General features: G+C 53.0%; 6 protein-coding genes across 6 annotated transcripts; 4 read left to right on the top strand and 2 right to left on the bottom strand.

Annotated features, from left to right (window-relative positions):
- Window positions 1-190: 190 nt before the first annotated feature.
- On the top strand, window positions 191-1913 carry HO133_008453 (uncharacterized protein; the record flags this gene model as incomplete). The annotated part of the gene is made up of 3 exons (XM_037299319.1): window positions 191-228; window positions 282-448; window positions 514-1913. The coding sequence occupies 3 exons, from the start codon at window positions 191-193 to the stop codon at window positions 1911-1913; spliced, it is 1605 nt and encodes a 534-aa protein (XP_037155320.1).
- A 674-nt stretch (window positions 1914-2587) lies between these two features.
- Window positions 2588-4243, top strand: HO133_008452 (uncharacterized protein; the record flags this gene model as incomplete). The annotated part of the gene is made up of 1 exon (XM_037299318.1): window positions 2588-4243. One exon carries the CDS (start codon window positions 2588-2590, stop codon window positions 4241-4243), a length of 1656 nt encoding a protein of 551 aa, XP_037155319.1.
- A 1520-nt stretch (window positions 4244-5763) lies between these two features.
- Window positions 5764-7773, bottom strand: HO133_008451 (uncharacterized protein; the record flags this gene model as incomplete). The annotated part of the gene is made up of 1 exon (XM_037299317.1): window positions 5764-7773. The coding sequence occupies one exon, from the start codon at window positions 7771-7773 to the stop codon at window positions 5764-5766; it is 2010 nt and encodes a 669-aa protein (XP_037155318.1).
- An 857-nt stretch (window positions 7774-8630) lies between these two features.
- HO133_008450 (uncharacterized protein) lies at window positions 8631-10350 on the top strand (the record flags this gene model as incomplete). Its single annotated transcript, XM_037299316.1, has 2 exons — window positions 8631-10232; window positions 10291-10350. 2 exons carry the CDS (start codon window positions 8631-8633, stop codon window positions 10348-10350), a joined length of 1662 nt encoding a protein of 553 aa, XP_037155317.1.
- Window positions 10351-11232: 882 nt separating this feature from the next.
- On the top strand, window positions 11233-12615 carry HO133_008449 (uncharacterized protein; the record flags this gene model as incomplete). Its single annotated transcript, XM_037299315.1, has 2 exons — window positions 11233-11319; window positions 11377-12615. The coding sequence occupies 2 exons, from the start codon at window positions 11233-11235 to the stop codon at window positions 12613-12615; spliced, it is 1326 nt and encodes a 441-aa protein (XP_037155316.1).
- Window positions 12616-13300: 685 nt separating this feature from the next.
- HO133_008448 (uncharacterized protein) lies at window positions 13301-17522 on the bottom strand (the record flags this gene model as incomplete). Its single annotated transcript, XM_037299314.1, has 3 exons — window positions 13301-16267; window positions 16314-16977; window positions 17029-17522. 3 exons carry the CDS (start codon window positions 17520-17522, stop codon window positions 13301-13303), a joined length of 4125 nt encoding a protein of 1374 aa, XP_037155315.1.
- Between the last annotated feature and the right edge of the window lie 652 nt (window positions 17523-18174).

The following is an 18174-nucleotide window of genomic DNA, read 5'->3' as shown; positions in this document are numbered from 1 at the left end:
GCGCGCTTGGCTATCTAATCGGAAGGATGCCAAGGAATCGGCGGAGCTGGAGGAGGAGCTCCGTTTGATGCTCTTTCTTTTTTACTTGTGCTGCTCATGATAGGCATACTTGATATAGCGGTTAGGAGACTTAAGCTTGTGTACAAGGGACAGGAACTGGAACAAATCTTTCGTGGCGGAATCTAAAGAAATGTCAGCACAGGAAGGAGAACAGCGTCTGTTGACAGTGTATGAGCCCTCCGGTAGAGATCTGTGTGAGCTGATGTACTGACCTTACACAGTTTTGCCGATGTGCATTACTATTTTAGCGCCCCTACGCCACGGCCAGCAGCCCATCGGTTCGATAAAGGATCGTACCTTTACCTCTATGGCAATAAGAGCGGTAATGGAGGCAGACTGGAGGTAGCCAACAATGTTGGCAAGCCAGAACAGGATGCTTTTACTGGCTGTGAGTCCCGGCGATACATGCCACTGTAGGGGAGGTGAGATAGCTGAATGTCTTCATGGTTGCAGCTATGGAATCAACAACTCTGCGCCAGTCGCACAAACATCCTACCTTGTGTACCATCGTAGTCGACGGCTACGGCAGTCATCATAACGGGACAGCATCGCTTGTACAGCAACCGGAACATCACTGGAGGCTCCCGAACACCGATCCTCGCAACGAGGGGAAGTACCTTTTCCGACTTCACACTCTCGACATCTATTTCTGGACAGCGGAGGATGCGAATACGTTTGTTACATTGGCCAGAAAGAAGCTCGAAGTCGACCAGATCGATATTGTCGATGTACCGCCCACCCCCGCGTCCCACGACCAAGTAATGAGCCCTGTGGTACAGAAGCTCGAGAATGTTGCAATTCAGGACCCAGCTTACCGTAATGGGCAAACGCGCAACTCAAGGACAGAGTCAGCAGGCGTAGTAACTCCGTTGAACATAGGCACCTCCAGAGAGGAAAATCGGGAAGGTACCCCAAAGGCGCAAATCCCAACAGCGTTCCAGCCTCAAGATACACCGAAAGCCCAGATTCCAACGATGTTTCAGCCACTCGCCTACAATCCAGCTGCCCCTCCAGCGCCAGAGCCCATCAAGCTTCGCGAAAAAACCCCACCACCCGTTGATGCTGAAGCAGGCACAGGACTTGCGGCTGCTGCCTTGCGAGATCATACACAGGCAGCTTCTCCTCAAAGCTCGATGTCTCGCCCTCAATACGGTCATCAATCATCTGGCCTGTTTAGTCCTCAACCAGCGCAATCCCACACACCCTCTCTCGCTTCTCCACATCCTTCCGCTGGCTATGCGAACTCGCAATCGTTGGCAAACTACAGAGCGTCAAGCGTGTCGTCACTCCCACCCCCTCCACCACAGAGCGGTAGGGGCTCTGTCAGCCCGTACACACCAACCCCTTCGTTTGCCGCACCTCCTCAAAGCCCATCAAACTCCGCCTCAGTGCACTCTCAGCAAACTATTCCAACATTTAGTGCCCCTCCTCAAGACTCGATGGCTCCATTCTATGGGAAAGATAGCGCGCCTTTACAATCTCCTGCCACCGAGATTCTCGGAGACTCTTATGTGGCCGGCAACCGGCAGCCTTTGCAGCATCTGCACCCGCAATACGCTGACTACACTCCACCTGGGCATGAGCCACCAATGGGCGGTTATTCTAATTACCAGTACAGCCAGCAGCAACAGCAACAGCAGCAGCAGCAGCAGCAGCACCATCACCACCATCACAATGAAGGTAATGAATACGATGTTCATAGTCAAGTGTACAGACCGACAGAAGAAGAGACTCATGGGCGCAAGCCGTCAAAATCGTCAAAACAGCCGCAAGGCAGACTCGAGCACGGTGTGGAAAATGTTGACAAGAAGGTCAATCGCTTCTTCAAAAAATTGGAGAAGAAAATAGGCTGACACAGCCGAATACTCTATGTGACCCACAAGCTCTTCAGCACCTCGATGATCAAGAAAGTAAAGGACAGAAGCCATTGTCGTTTGGATAACGGATTCTTCTAGTGGTATGATATATCGAAATTGCCGCTTGGGCTACTGGATGGCTGGACCATTTCGAAAGACTCGACGATTTGTCTAGAGCATGTAATTGGCGGAGGCAGGGCCCAGTCTTGGATATGCTGGACGGTGCAGGGACCCAAAGAATGTTGTCGTTGGAAGAGGAATTCCAACCAGTTGTGACAATATGACGATTGTAATTGAACAAATGTGGTAGGAAAACCTTAAAATAGGATGTAGTTCATTCCCAACGAGGAAGGCGTAGCGAGGAAACAAGATTGATTAATCACCTTCAAAAATAATATGTAAACACTCCTTTTAAACCCCTAAGCAACTTGCTCGAGCTCCAGTTCAGTCACCGTTTCTCTAGCAAGCCAGAACACGTTTGCACAATCAAAGCAGACACGCTCATTTAGTCCGAGAATTGTGAGTCTATTCCGCCTGTCAGCAAACATTCCATTCCTCAAGACGCGCTTAGGCCTAATGCAACTCTGCCCAACCATGCCTCACTTTTTACCTGGACCCCACAACCACAGTTGCCAGCATTGCATTTGCTAACAGTGCTTGATGCTTCAGTCATGTCAGCAGGCATCTCACCAAGCGGACCAAGCGGTGTTGCTTCCTTGCGGGCAAAATTCGAACAAAAGGACGAATCCACCTCCCCTCCTTCCCGCGGCCGCTCTCCAGCTGCATCGTTGAGCGTGACAGGCGACGCCTCACGTCCTATCTCGAAAGTTCGAACGAGTTTTATTGCTGTCGAGCCTAGTGGAGAGATGGGGGACTACAATGCATCTGAAGAATTGGGTAATGAGGGTGACGTAGTAAATGGTGACGGGATCGCAGAATCTACAATGAACGGGGCGGTGGAAAAGCCGAAGCCCAATGGCATTGAGTCGACCCCTCAAAAAGCTACCCAAAGGCAGGTGAACACGCCTAAACAGACGACACCCAAGATTTCTCCGAAAAAGGACGTCACACCTCAAAAGAAGTCGGGAATAATGAATGGTGTCCTTTCGGTTGCCAATCCGGACAAGCCAAATTCTACTGCGGAAGACAATACTGCTGCTATGCTACCATCAGATCCAAAGGAAGTAGCTGCAGTCTCCGGTGGGGCTGCTCTAGATGGGGCAGCGTCGCCGTTGGGGTCTATACTGAAAGGGTCACCGTTCGAGCAAGATGAAAACAAGGGCGAAGCGTCGAACGCCCGAGAAAATGAAGCGGCTGCTGAGCTAACGCAATCTTCGCAACAACAGGCCAACGGCCCTAGCACTCCAACGCCCAACGGCAAGCCAAAGGAGTCTCCGGCACAAAAGACTGGATTGCAGTCCAAACCCAAGATAGCTTCTCGTCCTTCTGTTATTGGAAAGAAATCAGCTGTTCAGCCAGCAACCTCCACTAAGGCAAAGGCCGAGAACAAGACCCAAACGTCCACAATCCCCACGCCCACTACACCCCAAAATACAGCAACGCCTAGCAAGCAACCGCTCACCAAAAAGATATCACCAAAGTCAGCTGCTTCGAAAGAGCCAAAGAACGATGTCCTTAAGGATGCAAAGAGTACGACTGCTGAAAGACCAAGTCGGCCATCTGTGGTACCAAAAGCCCCTGCAGCGGCGCCGAAGCCCGCACAGAAGCCAGGGAAGAAACTAGGTCCCACATCCCCACCGTCATTCACTAAGCCGCGTCCAAAGTCCCCAACACGTCCTGTCCGACTACCTGGCTCGGCTACTGCATCAACCGCCGCATCTGCCGCCAAACTCGACGCAGCATCGGCCGCTGCAACCAAACCCAGGGACCGCGTCCCCTCGAATCCAACATCGCTGCGGCAAAAGCCGGCTCGTACATCGCTGCCTGCCGGCTCGAAGCCGGCAGAAAAGGCAAAAGATAAGCCAAAGTCGCGGCTGAGTAGCGTAAGCTCAAAGGCCCCGGAAGGGAGTTTCCTGGACAGAATGATGCGTCCAACTCAGAGCTCATCCCAGAAAACGCACGAAAAGGTGGAAGCCAAAACCCCACCCAAGAAGACTAACGGGGTAAGGAACATAAGACAAAGTGATGGAAGTGAGAAAGCGAAGAGCGAGAATGTCGAAACGAAGGGGGGTCAGCCAACGGATTTGGCTCCATCACCACCGGTACAAACCCCGGCTGATTCCAGCGAAGCCCCAAAAACAACTGGAGTAGACAACGGCATTGATGACGCTGCTTTGGCATCTGCTGCTTCACTTCCATCGCAATGATGCGAAATTGCTGCTGGTCTCGGCGGTCTGGTCCCGTCGTTTGCAGCAGGTCTGAGATTCTAGCGTTTGAGAACATAAGCTGAGGGCTTGGAGTTCTATACCACGGTGCATTTAATGGCATCTCACCGGAGCGTAGCTAGCTTTGAAAGCTGGCAGTATGTACAATTAATAAGCTTGCCCTCGTGCGTTAATCAATCAGCTCTGTAATATTCGGTTTGCAGCTGTGTCTTTGGCCTGCAAACCTCAACATGGAAGATTCTTCCTCTTTGTACACTCGAGACATCAACCAATGCAACCCAGGCAACGCTAGCACCATACTCGAATGAATCTATTGCCCCCCTTTCCCTTTTCACCACGACACAGGATTAACCCGACACAGCAACATCCCCCCAATCCTCCTCTCCACACACTCCCTCGCCTCCATAATCCCCCGATCCGTCGTCACAAACATGCTCTCCCCAATGCCCCTCAAACCATTAACATACCCCCTCCTCTCCCCCTTCACCAACGCCTCTATATCCCCAATAGGCATCCACACCCGCCGCGTAGGTTTCGACACCAACCGCATCTTCTCCAGCACGGGCCGGCTGTTGTAATATTTCAACCCCACCCACAACCGCCGCGACGAGACATTCTCCTGCGTAACCGGCTCCCACACATCGCCGCTCCCGGACCCCTCTTCCCCTTCCCCTTCCCCTTCCCCTCCCAACTCCTCCCCTCCCTCCCTCCCCCCGTCACCCCTCCCCCAAAACGCAACGTGCCCCCCGTCGATCTCCCTCCTCGCCTCCGGGTTCGCACTCATGGTCGGCGCCAACGCGCTCGGCGGCGGCGGCGTGGGGCCGCCGACCACGACCGTGTTGACGTAGCCGCACTTCTGCAGCTGGAGGAGCAGGGTGTGCAGTTGGGTCGTGGAGGGCAGGGAGGTCAGGCCGAGGCGCGCTTTGGAGGCGTTTTGGAGGTGGGAGCAGGCGTGGGCGAGGAGGACGAGGGACATGGTTGTGGTGGTGGGTCGGTTGGATTGGGCTGGAGAGTGCGGCGAGGTCTAGTTAGACGCGGAATGGCGCAGGGTGTGTGTGCGCTGAAGAGGGAGAGGGTAATTGGTAGATAGGTAGGCAGGCGGTTTTTTGTTTCTGGATGGAGTTTTGGGATGATTGGCTGGTGAGGGCGAGGTAAAGGTTGTCGTACAGCTAGAGCACAGGGCCAAATGGAAATGGAATTGAAAGCATATTTGCCAATCTATTTGGCTTAATGGTGGATAGGTCCAGGGCAGATTAAATTACCTTCGTAGAGTGGGCCTAAGGTAGACGCCAATATATCAGCCTTACGAGGAATGAACGTGATGCCTTGAACTTCTGGCATCAATTTCACCCCTTACACATCAAGAGAAACATCAACTTTTGATGATTGTGATCGAGGCCATTGGTGAGTGGATAGTTTGTACTATGAGCTGAGAAAGATGCGTACAATGTACAGAAGGTCAGAACTCCTGCCACAATATTACCGCTTGCTTGCTTGCAAATTTACAAATCATCAGCCATGATCATATCCTCATCCTCGTCCTCCTCCAGGACTCCAATCCCACTGTCAGGTCGCTTTCCCTTCTTACCACGTCTGAATTCTACATAGCCCTCCACATCTCTGAATCTCGTCACACTGACAGGGGTTAGGAGACCTTTATGCTCCGTCACCTCGGCTCCCCTCCTCTGCACGTCCTTCACATGAGCAATCTTGACTCCCTCGGCTTTCTCCGTGCAGCTTGCGAGCTCAGTCTGCACAGCTTCAACAGCACGCAAGCCTGCGTCACGCTCTTCTTGCAATTTTCTCATCAGCAGTTGTTGCTTCTCCTCGGCGGCGGCTACTTTGGCCTTGCATTCCGAAAGGTCAGTACTCAGTTGCCCAATCGTCACGTTCAGCCCGCCAACTTCTCGCTCCCTTCCAGTCCTCTCCTCAGCGAAGACTGCCTCGGTCTCCCGAATGACTTCCTGCTTCTCATTGACCGCGGCCTGAAGTCCTTGCTCGCGAACCTTGAGCTCTTTGATTCTCACATTCCTCTCCTGCACTTCCTGCTCAGCTTCACGTCTTCCCCTAGTCTCTGCGGCGACGTGACACTCAAGGTCTGCAACAGCTTCATCCATTTCGGAGCGCAGCTGAGAGATGGCTGTATCATGTTCGCCTTCGCTTCTAGTGACGAGCATTTCAAGCTTGCCAACTTCGATTCTGTAAGATTCAAGCGCGTCCTGAAGCTTTCCAATTGAGCGTTCTTTCTCGTCAACATCCCTTGCCAAGTCCGTCGCCTTGCTCGACGTGTTCTGGAGGCTTGTTTCCAGCATGCTCACTCTCGCTTGCGCATTGTCGGCTCTGGTTTTTTCGTTTGAGTGACGCTTGCTCAAGTCGTCGGCATAGACACGTGCACGGTCCAGTTGTGCAAGCACTGCATTGAATTGGTTTCGCAAATTTGATTCTTGAGTTTCGGTAGCTTTCAATGAACCTTCTGCCATAAAGGCTTGAGCCTTTAGAGTTCGCATGCGGTCGAGCATGACGTCGAGCAATGGCTTTGGGTCCTCGGGAATGAGACCAAGCGCGATTTCTCCGGGAAAGAGGTACTCCAGTGAAATCCTAGCGAAACGGAATGTCTCAGTGTGAGTGGGCGAAGGCAGTGCGACCTGAGTTGCCGCTTCGTTGACAGGCTGCAGGACTCCGACCGGGGTCTGGTCTTGGAGAGCTCCATTGTCGTCGAAATTCGTTGCAATAAAACCTTCATCTGCGTTGTCAACAAAGATCTCCATAGGCGATGATACCGTGTCCGGGAGGTCATCACTCCCAGCGACAGGTTCAGCAGTTGTTGATCGCTCGCGCATCTCTCTCCTCAGCTCGACCAGCTGTTGCTCCAACTCTCGGATTCTCTCAGCACCCGCTGCTTCTCCGTCTGATCCATCGCTGTGTTCTTTGCCGGACTGTTTGGCCACTGCCAGCTCATCCTTGAGGCTTTGTATCTCTTGCTCCAACTTCCTTTTTGATTTCTTTTCCTCGTCTATGTCATTGATCTCACCACTTAGATTGTTTCTCCTTAAGCGCCGCTTCAGCCGGTTATCGAGTACTTGACGCAGCGGGGCGAATTGAAATTCGCCTGAAAATGGGCCTGGTGACGGTGACAGGGATGGAGATGGTAGCGACGTCGATAATTGTACGGGAAGCGAAAGACGCCTTGTGCCGGCGGCCAGTAGCCGTGGCGTTGAAGGTCCCTGAGCCCGTGGGGTGAAGGTTGTTCGCTTGAGGTAAGGGGTGAGTCCGGTGGATGTAGATGGCGCTGAAAGCTCGGGACCTGGGTCCGAAAAGCGCACTCGTTTCTTGGACTTGGTGGGCGTCTTGGGAGCCTCTCGAGAGCTCTCTTCAACTTCGACACTTGGCTCCAACTTCGGTATATCAACGGGATCCGCAAGCCCAGTACTGATGCGTCGCTTTCGACGAACAGCTAGAGGTCTGTCGTCTGTGATGTCCACCACTTCGACTTGAGGAGTGTTCATTGCCATTGCGAGGCGGCTATTGTGCATTGGCTCTGGAGATGTAGGAAGGAAGGAAAAGAGAGAGAAAGAGCATGAATTTGAGCAAAAGGATCGCGTGTTGAGCAAGTGTCAACAGCAAAAACAGCTGTGGTAAACAAAGGAGTGCTGGAGATGGAGCTCGAAGCTTTGTAGGCTGCAGTCATACCTTGATGTTTGTAAACAAAGCCTAAGCCCTGTAAGGCTCAACAACGGCGCGTCTGAGAAGAAGTCTTGGCGCGTAGAACGATTGGATCTCGTGACTTGAAGCTAAATCGCTAGTGCTCGGTTCTTAGCTTTCGTTTTCTGGGAGGTATTGGCTGTCACGCTGATAATACGAAGGTACAACTTATCGCACTTCATCTTCCACCTCGGCTCGCCTGGCAGCAGATGATGTAGTCGGCTTGTCTCCTTGAAGAAGGAGCATGTATATGTCTTGTATCATGGATGCAGATTGCCGCGAATCTGGCATGAGCTATGGGGATCTGGGGTGGGGTCAGTGGTCAGGTAAAGTACCTCTAGGACCTAGGTACTCTTGGGCTAAAGTATGTTTCCGTTGTACCAAAGTTTGAAGCGTATGCCACCTTCCTAGAATTGCAACTCAGCCGCATAAAGTCTCGTCATTCACGTCAATCACATCATTATTTATGAAGATGAATGCCATGCAGTCAAGCATCGTAACGAGCTTTAGGCAAGAGCAATCTGTGGCCTCGCGGAAGATTGCGCTAGAACACATAAGCGAGAAAGCCTTCTTTTCACCTTTTTACTATCGTCATTATTGCCGGCTCGCGGAGCAGACTTGGAATGTTGGACTGTTGCTAGCTGGGCATTGAACAATCATCCCAAAGATGGAGAGCATCATTGCACTCTTGAAGTCCCCTTCGACATCCTTACCATCATCCACCATCTCTGGTCCCATCGTCAAAGAATCGACCGCCACACCTGAAGCAATCGAATCAGTGCACCTCGATCCTCGCAATACCATGTCTCCGCGGACCTCAAACCTCGAAGCTCTACCTGCTGAGATTATCAGTCACATCCTCGCCTTCCTCCCTCCTGCTTCCCTCGCCAGCTTGTCACGCACTTGTGGTCTCCTACGCTCCCACGCCCTCAATGATCTTCTATGGATGCCATTCGTTCGGAATAACGTACCTGGCTCTGGCGCTCTCGAGTCTCCATCGCCAGCGAAGAGCTGGAGAGAGGTCTACATTGCCAATCATCCCTACTGGTTCTTGGTCCAGAACAAGATATGGTTTGCCGATGTCCCCAACAACGGGCTGTTGATACTGGCACGTTACAATAGTCAAAATGGTTGCATCGAGGCCTTTCGGCTTCTTGCAGAGCATGGGGCTCATACTTATGAGACATGGGCGCACAACCGTGAGGTTATCATTCACACCTTCAACCCTAGGGTCAGGCTGTGGCTCGATGATCCAGTGATCAAGCTTGGTTTTAACACAGGTATCCATTACAATGACAACCGGTTGCAGAAGGAAGTTGCCATGCAGACGGGAACAACGCACGGCATCTGCTCAATGATATCTCTCTGCCGGCCAATCCCCAAAGCCCTACAAACCACCGCCATGGCGCTTTGGCCACCTGCCAACATTCCCGCGAAAGACCGAGTACGCAATGAATCTGCAACCAAGTTCCGAACAGAGGAACATCGGCCTCAGACGTTGGATCTCATGAGTGACCGAACCTTCAGAATACGGAAATGGCTGGAGTTTTCCAATTTGATACAGCCTTTGAACGCAGTGCGGATGGCAGAGGAAGTCATGACTTTCAGTACGCTGCTTGAGGAGTCTTACATGCCTACTAAGGAAAAGCCGTGGCAGGGGATTTGGGTTGGAGACTATTCGGGCCACGGCTGCGAGTTCCTACTCGTGTTACAGCGTGATGTTGAATCGCCCATGGCCCTTTCTAGGACACCATCGACAGGCTCCTTGCCGCAAGGCATGGCTATGGCAATGGCTGATGCCGATATGGGGCTGCAAGACCCAGACCGTGTCCGGCGTTCAGCGGAAGCTATAGAGAGCCAGATTTTGGTTCCTTCGGACCATATTGTGGAGACTGGAGGCCCCTCTACACGGCAACCAATGGAAGATTTTGGGAATGGGTTTGACAAAGAAGCGCAAGGAACCACAACGACTCAGGATGATAGCCTTGCACACCCAGACGCTCAAGCCTCAGCTGCGGAAGGCCCTTCGGGCAGACTAGAGGCCATCAAATTGACGGGCGACATTAACGTTCCTAGAGGAGAATATACCTGGATTGCGGAGGATATCGGACCGAATGGGCTAATACGTGTAGCAAAAGAGCAAATGTTCGACGGAGCAAGAACGGTCAGAAGCTGGGGTCATATCGCTGGAAGAGGGTATCGGGATGACAGATTCATATCGTCGCAGTTGATCATGATCTCTCATGACTCTCTGGCACAATATTGGGAGGTGAGTCGAGTATATCTGTGACCACTGTGTCATTCCCTCTCGCTAATCCATTTTGCAGGATTTCGGCCACATCTCTTTCTATAAAAGAGTTAACATCGATGACTGTCTGACCGAATGAAGCCATCGAGTTCCCAAGCATCCATGCGGCAGAAGGCTGTACAATTCGAGACATGCCGAATCACTCCACCCAGCGCGCGCCGATCAATTGCTGAAACTCATGGGAATTTAACCCATCTTGCAACGTGCTTGACACATGCTAGTCACAAGTGCTACTCCAACCCTCTATAGATGAGCCCCAGAGAGACAACATCGACCGGCTCAAGTGCACGATTGCAAGCAAGCTCATAGGACTTACCAGGGCCAAAAGCGGCAAACCGTCAGGCAGCGTACGATGCTTTGGACCATACGGAAGCAGAACGCTCCAATGGTGACCTTGGGATGGGGCAAACAAATTAGCGAACAGAGGCAGTGAATAAGTTCGCATGTATGGCGAGATATCTGTATATTTTTGCGAGTGAAACAATCCTCCGTAGCTGCATGTAGCCGCCGAACAGATGCGTTTGTGAATTGGGCAGTCTCAGCTTTTAAGAATAAGTCAAAAACAAAGGATAACACGCAGGGTGAATAGATATCGAGTGTAATTCTGGCCATCCAATCATTGAGTGTACACTTGAGATCTTGAATATTGCTGGATTCACTGGCTGATCTCAGCCTTACGCAAGCTTACTCTGTGCCCGACCGTTGAGTTTCCCTGTTTCTTTACGAACGAATTCAGGTCTGGACGAGTAACAACATCATCCAACAGCTCTACCGGACCTACTTGTCAATTTTAATCATTTGGGAAAGAGAGAGAGACAGAGAGGACATCTTATGAGTTGACACAATTCAACAGTGCTGCCATTGTCCCACCTCAATAAGTAAGGTAACAGCGCCCATCACCGGGGATCCTTTCCTTGGCCGCCTTGACTCGGCGGCCGAACCGAAGCTTCTTGGCTTCAACATGCCCGTCGCTCCTCTCGCCGCGAGGGCGACTAATACTTCCAAGCCAACAGGTCTGCAATCGGGCTCGACGAATCCTGTTGTTATCGTATGTTCCACAAGCAATCTGCACAACCTTGAAAATGGGGGCTGACTCGCAGCGCAGGGCATAGCAATCGCAGTCGCCCTCACTTTCATACTAATAGCAGTCTACGTCTATGTTGCAAAGCGACGGCCTCCTAACTACTCCACCAGCCCAAAGAAGGACCCGAGATGGCGCTCTTGGACGAACAAGGCTGGACGCCTACTTCCGTTCAAGAAGAAGTCGGGCGCCAGGAGCATACAGGATCAAGAGACTTCATACGTTGCAACCAATACATCAACGAGAGAATCTACCATGCATTCTCTGGCCGAGATTCCGCCAAGCGATGGCGTCAATCGTAACACTTCCATTCGCAGCATCATGACGCTTCCTCCCTATCACCCAACACCTCACCCCCATGAACGCCTCATAGCTCGTGAAGGCGAACGCGGTGGCGTGGACACTGTTGTCGAATTTCCAGAAACAGCAGAAGAGGAAGAAGAGCGAAGAGAGCAGGACATGGAATCACTCTACCAGATCCGACAAACGCGGCGACAGGAAATCAATGAACGCAACGACCGTCGAAGAGAACGTCAGGAAGCGAGAGAAGCAGGCGACTGGGCACGTCTCGAACAACTCCGTCTCCAAAGTGAAGCACGCGCTCGAGCCCGTGCTGGAAGTTCTGCGAGTGCAGGCAGTAGCACAACCAGCTTGCCCATCGCAGCTGCCAGCGCCAGCTCAATGATAGCAGACCACCAGGCCCGTGCTTCCAGCAATGACCGCCGTGTCAGCTCCGTTAGCTATGCTGAGCTAGGTCTCGCACGCCATGACGGCTCGAGGTTACGAGCCGATAGTGTCGAATCAGACCATCGCCCTCTTCTCGATTCTGCAGCAAGCATGGGCGGTGACCAGCGCAACGCCTCATCTTCGCGGCGCAGCTCCCTGTTCCACCTCCCTACCCACCGCTTCCACTCCCATGCTCGAGCCGCTTCTGCGGAATCCGTCATGACGACCGATAGCGAACTCGCGGACATGACGCCCCAGAGTTCGTCGGAGGATAGAAGCGGTAGCGGCAGTGATCCGACCATGCGTACGCCGAGCGTAGGGACAAGTAGTGAACCGTCCCCACCGATGGGCGAACCACCGGAGTATGAGGACGCGCCGCCTTATACGAGTCCCGTGGCCGGGAGGGGGGAGGGTGTGCCAAGGTTGCCGAGCTTGAGGGTTGGGGAGAGGTTGCCGGCAATTCAGATTACAGGGAGTACGCCTGCTGCTACGCCGGTAGTAGGAACGCCCGCAGAACACAGTGACCAAGAGCGATGATGTCGGTGGAATTTTGGTGTTTTAAGTGTATATGCGATTCAGCGAGGGAGCGATCGGTTGGGCTTGGCTTGCTTGCTCGGAGATCTATGATGATTGCAGCACAAACGGTGGCGTTTCGAAAAGGAAGGTGCAGATCCGAGCTTCTCGAGGCCTCGAGCAGAGCAGAGCAGAGCGTTTACGATACGGATTCGATGGACAGAGGAGCTGCATGGAGAATGGCCGAGGAATGAAATCTTGCAAAGTCTGCGGTATATCGTTAGAGCCCACATGAATCGATCAACGCTTCTAATAATCAACATGTTCTCCTGCACGAAGATTTGGTTATGACTACACCAACGATGGCTGTGTCGAAGGTGATGAATTGACTGATACCGAGGCTGCTCCTAGAAGAATGTCGGCACTTATGTGATGATGCCATTGGCAAGATTTTCGGTGAGGCACTCTCGCGATGACGAAGCTCTGAGGATGCATATAAACTATGGCTAGAGCAAGGGGTTTACTTGTCAAGACAGAGGATTCGGTTGGACTGAATTGCTCTTCCAGATGCCAGCAGATGGCCCATTCCCATAGGATACCCGGATATCAATATTGCCCCCTGCTAAATGCACCTTAGATGATCCCTTCCCTCCAGACCGAAGCGCATCCATCCCAGAACCCATCCAAGTCCCATACTTTCCGTAAAAACTCACCCCTCCCCCTTCCCCCCCATCAACCGCGTCAACTCCCCCCCCCTCCCCACCAACTCCCGAAACCCGCCCCGCTCCGCCACCCTCCCGTCCTTCAGCACGACCACCTCCGCGCACCCCTCCATCATCGCCCGCTGATGCGTCACCACCAGCACGCCCACCCCGCTCGCCGCCAACCGCCGCACCGTCTCCCGCACCTCCGCCGCCGTCTCCCCGTCCAGCCCGCTCGTCGCCTCGTCCAGCACCAGCAGCCCGGGCCGGCCGACGAGGGCGCGCGCGAGGGCGATGCGCTGCGTCTGGCCGCCCGAGAGGCCCGCGCCGCCGGCGCCGACGGGCGTGCCGTAGCCCTGCGGGAGGGAGAGGATGAAGTCGTGGACGCGGGCGGCGGTCGCGGCGGCGCGGATCGAGGGCGGGGAGGCGAGCGGGGAGGACTCCGGGAGGCCGTAGGCGATGTTGGCGGCGACGGTGGCGGCGAAGAGGGTGGGCTGCTGCGGGACGAGGGCGATGAGGGAGCGGAGGGTCGGGGTGTGCAGGTGCGAGATGGGCACGTGGTTGATGGTCAGGGTGCCCGAGTCGGGTGGGTGGAGGGCCAGGAGGAGGCTGGCGATGGTGGATTTGCCGCAGCCGGAGGCGCCGACGAGGGCGGTGCTGGTGCCGGGGTGGATGGTGAGGTTGAGGGAGGAGAGGACCGGGTGGCCGGGCCGGGCGGGGTAGGCGAAGGTGGTGTCGGTGAAGGTGATGGGTCCGGGGTGCGAAAGGCGGATGTGGCCCGTGTCTTCGTGCGAGCTTCTGTGGGGGAGGAATGCGAGGCGGAGGAGACGGGTCGCGGTGTCCCGGCTGGAGTTCATCTGGGGGACGAAGGCTATGATGTTGTTGGCCTGGGATATGCTGAAGAGGAGCATGGTGAAGACCGTCAGGATGGTCTCGGTGGTGTGTGCGCCCGTGGAGACGAGAATGGCGCCGTAGTAGAAGATCAAGGCGGTCACGAACAGGATGCCTGACTCCGAGAGTCCGAAGAAGAAGCCGGAGTAGGCGGAGCGCTTGAGTCCTACTTTGAGGGCCGTGGAGATAGCCTCGGCGTACTTTTTGCGGAAGTAGCCTTCGAGGGTGAGGGCTCGTACGGTGCGGATGTTGCTGAATGTTTCGGTGGCGACTGTGTTGGCAGCTGTGGCTGCGTCATTGCTTCTGTTTTCCCAGTGGCCGGAGACGGTTTCGAAGGTGCGAGTGACGACGTACATGAAAGGCGCGGATGCAAGGCCCACCAGGGTGAGCCTCCAGCTTAGGACGAGGCTCCAGATGATAGCCATGGTCACCATGGTGATGGCGACGAATACATAGCCTGCAAAACGGCCCAACAGATTCCTCATCTCTTCGGCACTGCGGTCTAGGCATTCAGTGAGCCGGGAAACACTGTTTCTATCCTTTTCGAACCATGATCGGGGTTGGTCGAGAACGCGTTTGAAAGCTTCGATTCGTAGGGTGTCGATCCAGGCCTGACCGCAGTACTCGAGCAAAAAGTGCATCGAGAACGCCGCCGAAGAGTCAACGACCGCTATCGCGAGCACGATCAGCGACCATTGTCGTGCCATGTGCGAACGCTCTCTGTGGTCGGCGAGATAGAATGTCGCGAGGAGTTTCGAAAAGACCCAGGAGAATGTCGGTGTTGCTGCTGCGTGGACACCCGCACAGAGGAAACCCAGTACCAAGACCATGCGTTTCTCCCATGTCAGCGCAGGCCAAACAGTCATCAAAATCTTCTTCATTGGAGCTATGGGGCGTGGCTTTTCCGCCTTGGGCGGCTTTCGCTTGCGAGTTGGGTCCCTGGGTGAAGCCACTGAAGAGTAGAGTGCGCTTTCTTGTTGTTTTGCATAGGCTTTGATATCCAAGACATCGGATTCCCTCCTGGTCATCTCGACCGCCTTCACATCATGTAGCCATAGGGGAGAGATAGGCCCCGAAATATCGCTCTGCTGTGAGATCTCGCGTTGATGATGTTGGAACTTCGAACGAGCCACAGACAATTGCCGCGTACTCGTTGGGGGTGATGCTGGTACGAATGCTTGCAATGGGCGTCGCACGTTCTCCGGTTGTGGTTTCAACATAGCTGAGACGAGGCCTTTCTTTGGTTGGATTTGGGTCACCATTGAAATCTCAGACTTCTTCCTCGTTAGAGGAGCGACGCGCGCAGGACACGAGCTCGAACGAAGTCCTTGCGATAGTTCCCGATACCGCGGTTCCGTGGCTGGGAAGTTAATGATTGACTTTTCCCGCTGCTGGAAGGGTCCGAGGTCGCTCTTTTCCAGGGTGTTCTTGAAGCCTTCTTGAATGACGACTCCGCTATCAAGTACATAGGCATAGTCTTCATCTTGGACTTGTGACATGTCGTGTGTTATAACGATCGTAGTCTTGCCCTGGCGCCATTCGCGGATTCCTTCAACAAGCAGGCTTTTGCTGATATGATCCAGAGCACTGGTTGCTTCGTCGAGAATTAAGATGGGCGTGTCGCGCAGTCGTGCCCTTGCAATGGATACTCTTTGCCTTTGCCCTCCACTCACGGCACTGCCGCCAGTCCCTACCACAGTATCTAGCCCCTGTGGCAGATCGCTGATTGTATGTTGCAGCAACGCAGTTTCGATTGCTCTTTTGACTTCTTCCTTCCTGACTCTGCCATGATCTCTGTGACCAAAGGCAATATTTTTGAAGACTGATTCATTAAACAGCACGCTTTGCTGCTGGACAAGAGTGACATTGTTGCGTAGCCAATTGATGTCGAGGGTATTTATTGGGTGTCCATCTATCAGTATCTCTCCACATTCGACGTTGTAGAAATGCATTAGAAGATTCCCCAATGTGCTTTTTCCAGAGCCGCTCCTCCCAACAATGAAAGTCGTCTCGCCGGCAGGGAAGTAGAAGCTGGCGCTTCTCAGGGCGGGCTGGTCGGGTCGGGAGGGATAAGAGAAAGAAACCTAATTTTGATTAACAAGCATTTAAGAGACGGGGCTTTCCACATACGTTTCTGACTTCAATGTCTCCGGCGCAGAAAAGGGGAACGGTCCTGCCGCTCATCCTCGCGATCTCGAGTCCCACTTCCATTTGACCCAAGATGGACTTAAGGGTAGCTCCGGCTGCTCTTCCCTTCTCAAGCACAATGACCTCCGGTTGGATCTGTTCGAAAGCTTGTGTCGCCATCAGACATGCCCAAAACGCTGTTAGAATATCGCCTGGGTTCTTCTGCCCGGTTTGGACTAGATGGCTTCCAAACCAAAAGCCTTGAACAAACATGCCCAAAGTGATGAGACGAAGGCCACCGATCTGGAGGGCGTTGGCTTGTACTTGATAGAGATAGTATCTGGCGGCTCTCTTGACCGCTTCTCTGTACTGCCACCTTTCAAAGTCTTGTCCATTGAAACACTTGACTGTGTCGATGGCTGAAATTGCGTTGTTGACAATCTTGGAAGCCTTGGTAAGCTCCTTCGTCTGCGCCTCAATGCTTGGTTGCATCCGCGCTGAGTTCCAAGCCAGTGCGACTGCAAGAATCGGAACAGTAGATAGAGTAACGAGGGTCAAACTCCAAGAGTAGTAGAAAGCTAGGCCCAGAGCTGCGAGTGTGGTGACTCCATCCTGCACTGCAAAGCCCAATGGTTGCGAGGTAGCCAGCTGGAGGTCTCGGACGTGTCTGTACTGGATGTTAGCTCACCTCTGTAAAATATGATGCATTTGCACTCACGTCTGAAGTCGTGATACCAAAGTATCGATGCCATCTGTGCGCATATCGTACCAACCCATGTCCTTCTCTAGCATGCTGTCGAAGAGCATTTCCCGTACATGCTTCGCCTGGAGCTCACCAAATACCAGCCAAACCGTGAAGTAGCCCGCATGCAACAAACCACTTGCAGTGCCTAGTGCAACTAGAACGATAGCGTTTGTAGATACTTTCTTCAACAGATCAGATCCGCTGATCTCACCCGCCCCAAAGTTCGTAAAAAGGTCAAAGATCTTGCCCAGGAATACTGCCAGCGCCGGTGCAATGATTCCTGCGGCGATCGAAAAGATGAGTGCCAGAAGGAGCGGTGGAGTATCCCATTTCGAAGTGAAGTTGAAGAGGGAACGCCAGCTTGCGTGCTTTGCGAAGTTGTTCTCTTCGTCGTCGGCTTCCAGATCGTCGGGACACTCGACATCGACCTGCATCGCAATGTCTTCGGAGGCTTTCGTATACCGCATTAGTATAGACAGAAGATTTGTTACCCGCTGATGCTGTTACAGAAGGCTGATAGCTTTCCGGAGTAGGAAGATACATGATTCTGGATTCTGGATCGTACAGCTGAAGTTGCCGGGTTGTATTGCAATGATGAGGGATGATAATAGGAAAGCAAAGATAGGATAATAGCTGCGAGCATACCTGACAATGCGTTGTGCCCGGGAAATTGGTATCAACCCTTAGTATTGTTCTTTTAGCGCGGAATGTTGGTCACTCCTCAAAACAATCATAAATCAAGGATTCAGTATTTGAAAGTAATGTTGGAGATTTTCACTGAAATGATGATAAGTATGATAATCAAAGAAGAGAAACAAGCGAATGAGTCAAGCGAATGATGAGAGGATGGGCAGTACAGCTCCGGTCAGCCTCAGCATCTCCGCTATGGCGAATCTGATGCCCAAAGGGTCCAAGTGTCACACGACGCCCACTCATTGGATAGTAGTATTTCAGCAACTTGGTCTCATGAAGAGTGTCTAAATGATGGTAACACCACTGCCGATCATACTTGAAGCGAGGGTGAGGCCTGAAACCGGACGATGTGAAAGCAGGTGAGGGCAAAGAAGATCGGTATTATGATGAGAACATATGTACCTTTTGATTGGAACAGTTCATGAT

Source organism: Letharia lupina, assembly GCF_014066315.1.
Source record: "Letharia lupina isolate WasteWater1 chromosome Unknown contig_5, whole genome shotgun sequence".
In the NCBI taxonomy this organism is placed as follows: Eukaryota; Fungi; Ascomycota; class Lecanoromycetes; order Lecanorales; family Parmeliaceae; genus Letharia; species Letharia lupina.
The sequence above is the reverse complement of the archived record's forward strand: the minus strand, read 5'-3'. Positions and strand labels throughout refer to the sequence as shown.